We start from the raw sequence: 9,568 nt of genomic DNA, 5'->3' as shown, positions 1-9,568 counted from the left end.
AATTAGTAGTCTATCACTTGAATTGGAATGTAGTAATGTATAGGTAACCTGCCATATCATAGTTGTGTTATATATGACATCCTCATACATTGAAAGCTCTATCAAACATTGTTACAATCTTTTTTTTACTTCAATTGTCAGAAATGTTTTAAAGAACTCGAGGAGAAGAATAGTCTATTATATTTACAACTTCTGTTGCTCTTCCTTCAGCCCGGATATTCCAGGTTATCTCCTAGTCTCATTTCCTTTCTGCCTGAAGATCTTTAGTAATTCTAATTTTAGAGTAGATGTGCAGCCCATGTATTCCCTTGGTTTTCTTTATTTGAGAATGGCCTTACTTCAGCCTCATTCTTGAAGGGTATTTTCCCTGGAAACAGAATTCTGAATGGTCAGTTTTTTCTTTCAACATTTTAAAAATGGCCTGCTGCTTTCTTCTGAACACCACACCTTCTGGTGAGAAATCTATAGTCATTCGAATCACTGTTCCAATCTAGGTAACGCATAATTTGGGTCTGGCTGTCGTTACTTTTCAGCAGATTGATTTGCATTTAACCTATTTGGGGTTTGCTTAGCTTCTAGAATCTGTAGACTTATGTCTTTCACCAAACTTGGGAGATTTTTAGCATTATTTCTTCAAATATGTTTTCAGCACTACATTCTTTTTCTTTTCCTTTTGAGACTTTAATGACACACAAGTCAGCCCTTTAGTTATTGTTCCACAGTTTCTTGAAGCTCTGTTTATTTTTTTCTATCTTTCTCCCCTGTTTTCCAGTTGGACGATTTCAGGTATTTTAACTTTCAATGTTAAAAATTCCATTTGTTTCTTCTTTGCATCTTCTGTTTCTTTGCAGATACTTTCTACTTTATCATTTGTTTCAAGAATGTTTGTCACTGCTTTTTCAGTTATATTTATAACAGTTACTTTAAAGTTTTTGTCAGATCATCCCAAAATCTACATCATCTTGTCACTGGCACCATGGCTATCTTTTTCCATGCAAGTTAACATTTTCATGGCTTTTCATTTGCCAAATTATTTCTAATTCTATTCTGAACATTTTCATGACATTAGGAAATCCTGAGACTTGTTCAAACCCTATGATGAATGTTAATATTTTTGCTTCAGTAGGCAATCAACCTAGTTAGATTCAGACTGCAAGTTGCAACCTGCCTTCTATGGGCTGTGGCTACAGGTCAGTTCCACTTTTAATGCCTTCGCAGTACTAATCGCATCTGAAACAGGTGTACTGGAACCTGGGCGAGGTCTACTCATTAGCTCAGTTGCCAAAGTTTCTTACATGCTATTAGGATCAGATGCATGCATGCACAGGTTGGGGGTGAGCCCAGGAGTCCATAAACAACTACAGGGTTACTTTTCCAAACTCCTTTTCTGTGCTCTCCATGATACTTCCTGGTTCCCTAGGACTCACCTTTCCAAACCTCTGAACAGAAACCACCCAATTCTGTAACTGTGCCATGAATGACAAGGTGGCAAGAGGACAGAGAAAAAAAAAATGCGACAGGTTTTGGCTCTGTGCTCCTAGAGCCCTGGCTTCCTCAAATAAAGAACGGTTCTCTGCTCTCACTATTTTGGCTCCTGCATGTTCCTATTACCTGCTGCTCCTGTTACCTCCAGAACTGTCTGGGTGCTGGTGCAAGAGAAGCGGGGTGAGAAATGGGGAGGGGTTCTCTCTCTTCTCTGAGCTTTAGGAGTTGCCTTTCCTGGTCTGGGAGCTGGAACTACAGGATCTCTCCTGGAGGCTTTCCTGCCTGCACCAAAGCATTTGCTTCTGGTCCTTGGGCTGTACTTTGTTCAAACCAGGAAATATCAGAGGAAAACATTCAACTCACCAGCAGCTCAGTGGCACTTTGAATTCTGGGGTGTGTCCCCAATCTTCCCATTGCTAAAATTTTCCCAAGTACTCAGACAGCTATGCCACACATCTGTCCAGGATTTACAGTGCATTTCAGTGGAAAGAAAAATGAGTGTGTGTGCTTCCTCTACCTTACCCAGAACCCAACTCTTTGGTCATTTTTATTATGTGCCAGATATTATATTCACAAAATTGTTCATACAAGTCACGTGAGGCCCAGAATAATATTCCTTCCTGCAGAAAGGACTTTCGTGCACATGCCTGAACCCACAGCACTCCAAGACCATCCTAATGAGGGGCTGAGATGCTCTGAGGTGGGCTCCTCTCTCTGCAGGCCTGTCTCCTTCCAGCTGGTCCTTCCTTCTCCAGAACAGCACTTCAGCAAGACCACCCTCAGGGCCCTGGACTCTATAAGCTCCCTTTCTCTAGCCTGCTGAGGCTGCTGAAGCCACACAGCCTCTTAGCCACCCCTGCAGGAATGAGAGATGCTCCCTGGGGAAAAGGAGCCAAAACTAGGTTCACGTCCCTATGTCTCCATCCTTCCTTGGATCCCAGCCTAATAATTCTCCACTATGATCAGATTTCAAATGCCTTCACACAGATGACGTTTATCATTTTTTGGTTATTCTCAGTAGATGGTTAATCTAAATTAACAGATCTGCCACCAATTTTCCCTTTTTTTTTTTTTTTAATACAGAAAGAAACCAGCTCTAACAGGTTTCCTGAGGTCACTCAGTGCATAGATGAAGGAAAGAGGGTTTAACTTCTTTCTATGAACCATACTGTCCCCTAAACTTACACCACAGTGTCCCCTGCACCCCTACGTCACAGGAAAAATTAGCTCTTAGAAGGGTTTTTCTTATAATTTGGTGTGTATGTATTTAAATCCAGAAGTAATATATGAACATATACTTATTTAAAAATTCAATCTTGTAGGCAAGGCTGCTTCTCTCCGATTTCTCAGCCCAGGCTGGGCCCAAGCCTTTTACCTGAGGTCACCTTGTTTCAGCTCGTTGCTTCATTTGGATTTTGTTATTAGGCTGACCTGTCCCCCATGGGAACGAATCTCCAAAAGATAATGGGAGTCACTGGAAGCACATGATATGAAATTAAAAATGATTTACAGATATTTTTTATGAATGTGCCATAAGGTTATGTCAAGTTATATAATCAGTAACTTACCCCTGCCAACTGATAGGGAATTAAACCTTAAATTTGTTCAAGTGACTATTTTCAGCCTCCCAAAGGACTATCAAGATTTAACTGACAGCCCAAAGCATGGGCTTGTTGGCATCGGTACAGGCAGGTGCAGGTGCAGATCAATGCACAGTGATAAACGTCTGTGTGAACACTTTAAAATCAGAATCTCAGCGCCAGCAGGGACTTTCCCACCCCACCCCCCAAAGCAAGCAGAATCAGCAGAGGCGTGTCTGCTGCAGGTGTGCGGCGCAGAGGAAAGGGACAGGAGCAAGGAGTTGCCAGGTTAACACTGTGAAGGAAGGACAGTGGAGATCTTCAACACACACCTGTGTGGCCATGCGAGCCACCTGCTTGGTGGGGTAACAGAGCAGACTCAAACCTGGAGGCTGCTTTGACTGAGCTGATTCGGCAGAAAACAGGGATAGGAACACAGCCCCACAGGCTTCTCTGTGCCATGGGTGACAGGGCAGGGTGAGCGCCCTGCATAGCCCTGGGCACTGTGCACATACCTGGGTCATGCACAGAAGGAGGCCTGCACGTGAAACAGGGAGGGGTTTGCGTGGGCGCGGGCTGCTCATACCTTGGCTGGCTTCTGGAGGCATGGAGCTGAGAGGAAGTGGGGGCGAAGATTCAGGGGCCTCAGGGGCGGGGTGCTCAGCCACCGGACAGATGATGAACCACCTCTTCCCAGTGTGCAAGACTGAAGGGCAGAACAGAAACAGCATGCTGAGTGAGTGAGCGTCTCCAGGCCGGTGTGACCCCCATCACCTGCACCAGACTTGCCACAGTGGGTCTGGGGAACTCCTTTACATTTATGGGATTTTCTCCAGGAAGGGTGTGGGCAGAGAACACTGTTCCCAGTCATTAATCCCCATCACTTCCCTCCATGAAGCAGGTGGGTTCCCCAGGCCCCTTGGTAAAGAGGCCTTGGTGATTGGCTTCTGCCTGCTCTTCCCTCACACCAGAGGGCAAGAGGTGCACAGCCGACCCGGGGTGCCTCACTGGCAGCCCCCGAAGCTCCCAAGAGGACCCCTGGCATAGGCTTGGTTCCTGGGATGCCCAGGGCACCATCCATGAAGGCCTGATGCTGGTTGCAGATGACAGCTCCTCAGACGGGGCAGCTGTCCCCAGACTGGGGCCCCTGGTCACCACATGCTTCCATAATCCCCCCATGCAATGGCCAAACCCCTGATAAGATGCTGAGCGAGGACTTTGATCAAATGCCTGCTAAAAGCAGGGAGGGAAGCTGCAGACTCACCGTTCTGCTGATACACGGGGGCGTTGGTTTGGGATTGCCGGCTCTCCTGAATGAGGTAGAGGGTCAGAAATGAGCTCACTGAGCTGCAGCGCCCACCTGCCCAGCCACTGCACTCTCGCCACATCCCACCCCGATTTCACAACCTCACCTCCCCGGCGCCCAGGCCACAGGTGCTGAGGTGTGGCGGGCTGGTCCCTGGGTCAGAGCCACGGTCAGCATCCGTGTCCTCGCTGAGCATGTCCTCTGCCTTGTCCATGACATCCTTCATCTGCTCGATGAACGTCTCCCGCTCGGCCTGCAGGATGAAGTCATGCTCCACCTGCAAAGGGACATACTGCCGGTGAGGACCGCCCACAAGCCAAGACCGCCCTGGGTCTTCATCCAGATTGACGGATGTCTACCCTGGGAAGACATGGTAAAAGGGTGTGGTCCCCAAGACAGAGGCTAGACAGCACAGCAGGTGACATGGATGGCCCCAGGATGAGAGGAGAACAGCCTCATCTTGAGAAGCAACTCCGTTCTCCAAGCCTGGGACCTGGGCCAGCACTGCCCTGCCCCAGCTGCAGCTGGTCACAGACCCTGAGGCCGATCCAGCCATCTGCAGAACAGGTGAGTGCATAAGATGGAGGGGGCCAAGGATGGGGACTGGGAAGAGGGGAAGGGGTCCATTTGGGCACAGGTGCCCAGGCAGTCATGACAGACAAGCAGGGTGGGTTTGAAAGCAAAGGCTCCAGCCAGCAGGAGGTTGTGGGAGACAGAAAACAACAGAGAGATGGGAAGGTTATAGCAGGATGGCCACAAGTCACCTCTCGGTCTGTGCACTCCCTGCTCTCCCAGCCTCAGGCTTTGACTTTCAACTATGGCCCTGGCACACAGGCAAGCGTGGCCTGATGTCCAACGAGCAGCTCCTGTCATGGCTGAGGGGAGGTCCCACACCATAGCCTGAATGCCACAAAGCCTCCAGACCAGGGACTCAGGACACGTCCAAGTCCCCAACTTTCACAATGGGCACGTGACCCCGGGCTCACACCAGGCTCTGGCTACATCCTTGGCCACTCAGGCAGAGAGAATGCTATGCATCTCATAAAACCATACCAATGAAAGAGTTCAGCCTGTGCCACCACCCAGTGGGGTCCAGACCTTGCCCCTTTCCTGCCATGGTACCTCCTCCCACGCACTCACCTCTGCAGTCACCAAGATGCTCTAGGCCCTGCCTGGGGCATCCGTGGTCTCAGATCCCTTCTGGGATGGGCACATCTGCCCTATACTATAACGAGCTGGCTGCAAAGCAGAGCTCCTCTGCGCTCCACACTCCCCTGGCACCCCAGACCCCAACCCCAGCAGCACCACCTGCATATACCCCTAAACGAAGTGCTGGCTTGTGCTGTGTTCCGTGATTCACTGCTTAATTTAGTGTAGCATGTGACTGCGATGTTGTCTAAGAGGAGTACACTGTGGCCAAAGTTGGAGCATCCAGCCAGCTGTGACTGGAGTGCCACATATGAGAATTTAAGCAACGTTCCAATTTTGTGAAACTTTCACTAAACAAAACTGAACTAGAACCCCTTTGCAACTAGAAAATGTTTTCATATTATGTTTCTTTTTAAGTATGTTGAGAATAAAATTAACTTGAAAACAAAACAAAAATCTAAAACTACAAGGTCCAGGTAAAACCTGGCATTAGAATCCATGCCAATTAAATGAAACTTCTGCAGTTCCACCTTTACTAAGGGGCTGGCAAGGTCGTCATGGTCAGAACGATGAATCCAAGGCCTGCCTACCTCTAACCACTGATGGGACATTCAGGACAGCCGGTACCTCACGCTCACAGGAAGACAGTCCACAGGGCAGAAGCTTGTCCCGCTGGCCACATACCCACCCTTCAACTTGAGTCCCTGGAGCCAGTCTGTCCCTGGGATAGGAACAGGCTACGAGGAGGAGGGCTGCTGGACTGTTTTTACAGACCAAATTTGTGTATCTGTAGCATGCTTACTTCAGACAGGTATGTTAGGTGACTTGGTTTACTAAGATGACAGAAAAAGCAGTAAAATGAGAGGAGTATCCGAGTGCTGAGTGAAAAAAACAAGGCTTGAGAAGATGCTATTTTTACAAAGCACACAGCTAAAGATAGCCGCATTGCTTACTGTGCAGGACTTACATGTGTGCAGCTCACAGACTCACACACAGAGACACACAAGAAGACTGAAAACCAGGGGGCCAGTGGATACGACACAGGCCGATGTGGCTGATGTCGCGTGTGTGGCTTCCTGCTCCGGCAGACGGGCGCTGGAGGCATCAGCCGCACACGCAGCGTCAGCCGCACACGCAGCATCAGCCGGTGGCTGAGTGATAACTTCACGGGAATGCACTTATTATTATGCTTTATCCTGTTTGAAACACGTGTGTATAAAGTAATACAAGACACAGGTTAAAAAAACAGTAAGATGAGAGAAGAAATGTTCTCCAGTTTCAGCAGCCCAGCGAGGACCTGGTGTTCGTGCTGCACTGACGAACCAGCCGCCTGCTGCTGACAAAGGCTCCTCCCTGACTGACGCACAGCTGGCGCCTCTGACCCTCCAAATAGGCTTGACTAGGCCCCATCATGTCTTCGGCCTAAGCCAGTTGTAGCAAGAATTCCCAGCCTTTGTATCTGACCATATTCCTCATCTCCCACCTTTGAGGTTGAACAAAGCCTCTCACCTGCCCGCAGCACCGATCCTGTTACGAGAGTTTCTCCAGAATCCCCAACCTTGATGTCTCCTCTTAGCTATTTTCCAGCCACCCATCACCATGCTGCTCCTCTGCTACCAATCCCCTGTGGTGTCTGCTGCATTCGGAGTTAAACTCATTCTCTCTCGCCCATTGCCACAGTCCTGAATAAAGTCTTCGCGACCACTGTAGCAAGCGTCAGAAGAATTTCTCTAACGCTGCAGGGGACGATGCCCTGGCCCTGGGCTCTGGGAGGGCTTTGTCCAGGGTGTCTCTGCAAAGCAGACCCTAAGGCAGGGACTTGCCGCCTAGGAGCAGAAAGCCAGGGGCTTCCCCTGCAAAGCCCACAGGAGGATTTCATGAAGCCAGGGCAGGGGTGGTCAAGGGGATGCAGCCCAATGGGGGCAGCTTTCTGATGATGTGCAATGCAGCAGCCGCAGGCAGGCACATGGGGCAATCTATCTTATTAACTTGAATGGAATATTCTATTCCCTACTCATGCCAGCCCACTCCAGGCACTTGGCGGCCATCTGGAGCGAGCGCTACAACACTGTCCAGTGTGCTGCTGGCCCCTGTAGGACCTGGCTCCCTAAACCTCACTCGTGCAGGAATAACGGTCTGGGGAGAATGTCCTCCTGGGAGGCAGTCACGGATGGACCAGGAAGTTTGAGGAACACATGTGCATCCTTTCCATGTTTCTTCGTTGTGCTTTCAGATGGAGAGTCTCTGAGGGCCCGAAAACCATCCCCACTCCTAGCCTGGGTCAGGTGCTGGGGACAACAGGGGTGGGGCCGTGAAGGCCTACAAGGTGCTCATGGACTCAGGTTGGTCTGCACAGGCAGGGAGGGGTGGCTCCAGAGGGAGATGCAAGCAGAGCTGGGAGGGGATATGGGACGTGGGTCAGGGCTCAGAACCCGCACCCCAGCTGGGGAGGCTGGAAGAAGCTCTAAGTAAGGACCATAGGACATTAGACTCCGGGATGTCCTCCCCATGCCTCACTCAAGGAACCTACCCACAAGGCTTCCTTTTATTTATCCGAGGAAGGGCTCGGATGCTCCGGAAGCCCTCAGGGAGCAGCATCTTAGAATGGTTAGAACATCCTTCAAGCTGTTCTTCCAAATCCAAGGGGTTTCCGCCCAGTGTGGGGAAGAGCCCGAGGCGTAAAAGGTCAGCACTGTCCCCGAAAAGCCCCCGGGCCAACCGACACCTCCACACAGGGCCAGGCTCGACATGTGACCTGTGGCGCTCTGCTCAGGCCCACACATGCCCAAGGAACACCAGGAGGCAAGCCACCTAGACTCAGCCTCACCATATACGTGGCTATCTCATCAGGTGCGTCTCCATCCAAGTCGAACTTGAAGGTCACCATCTTGTGGTTGTGCGTCTCCAGCTGGCACTCCACCATCTTGTCCCCAGTGTTGCAGACCTGGAAGGGGCGCCATCAGCACCTGCCATGTGCGCACCCGCCATGCGCGTACCCACGCGCGCACCTGCCACACCCCCACACCCCCCCACCCCTGTCTCTTATACACATCTAGATGTGTATAAGAGACAGCCTGGGACCTGGGCCAGCACTGCCCTGCCCCAGCTGCAGCTGGTCACAGACCCTGAGGCCGATCCAGCCATCTGCAGAACAGGTGAGTGCATAAGATGGAGGGGGCCAAGGATGGGGACTGGGAAGAGGGGAAGGGGTCCATTTGGGCACAGGTGCCCAGGCAGTCATGACAGACAAGCAGGGTGGGTTTGAAAGCAAAGGCTCCAGCCAGCAGGAGGTTGTGGGAGACAGAAAACAACAGAGAGATGGGAAGGTTATAGCAGGATGGCCACAAGTCACCTCTCGGTCTGTGCACTCCCTGCTCTCCCAGCCTCAGGCTTTGACTTTCAACTATGGCCCTGGCACACAGGCAAGCGTGGCCTGATGTCCAACGAGCAGCTCCTGTCATGGCTGAGGGGAGGTCCCACACCATAGCCTGAATGCCACAAAGCCTCCAGACCAGGGACTCAGGACACGTCCAAGTCCCCAACTTTCACAATGGGCACGTGACCCCGGGCTCACACCAGGCTCTGGCTACATCCTTGGCCACTCAGGCAGAGAGAATGCTATGCATCTCATAAAACCATACCAATGAAAGAGTTCAGCCTGTGCCACCACCCAGTGGGGTCCAGACCTTGCCCCTTTCCTGCCATGGTACCTCCTCCCACGCACTCACCTCTGCAGTCACCAAGATGCTCTAGGCCCTGCCTGGGGCATCCGTGGTCTCAGATCCCTTCTGGGATGGGCACATCTGCCCTATACTATAACGAGCTGGCTGCAAAGCAGAGCTCCTCTGCGCTCCACACTCCCCTGGCACCCCAGACCCCAACCCCAGCAGCACCACCTGCATATACCCCTAAACGAAGTGCTGGCTTGTGCTGTGTTCCGTGATTCACTGCTTAATTTAGTGTAGCATGTGACTGCGATGTTGTCTAAGAGGAGTACACTGTGGCCAAAGTTGGAGCATCCAGCCAGCTGTGACTGGAGTGCCACATA

General features: G+C 50.8%; 1 protein-coding gene across 1 annotated transcript in view; it reads right to left on the bottom strand.

Moving 5' to 3' along the window:
* WNK2 (WNK lysine deficient protein kinase 2) overlaps positions 1-9,568 on the bottom strand; it is a 191,408-nt gene that overhangs the window by 57,675 nt on the left and 124,165 nt on the right. The window contains exons 17-20 of the mRNA XM_011996877.1: positions 8,348-8,464; positions 4,478-4,648; positions 4,330-4,375; positions 3,652-3,771 (exon numbers count right to left, since the gene is read on the bottom strand). Of these exons, the coding sequence (XP_011852267.1) occupies positions 3,652-3,771; positions 4,330-4,375; positions 4,478-4,648; positions 8,348-8,464 (454 nt within the window). The remainder of the gene's footprint in view (positions 1-3,651; positions 3,772-4,329; positions 4,376-4,477; positions 4,649-8,347; positions 8,465-9,568) is intronic.

This window comes from Mandrillus leucophaeus, unplaced genomic scaffold (assembly GCF_000951045.1).
Source record: "Mandrillus leucophaeus isolate KB7577 unplaced genomic scaffold, Mleu.le_1.0 Scaffold527, whole genome shotgun sequence".
Taxonomy (NCBI): Eukaryota; Metazoa; Chordata; class Mammalia; order Primates; family Cercopithecidae; genus Mandrillus; species Mandrillus leucophaeus.
This window is presented reverse-complemented; position numbering and strand designations above follow the sequence as displayed.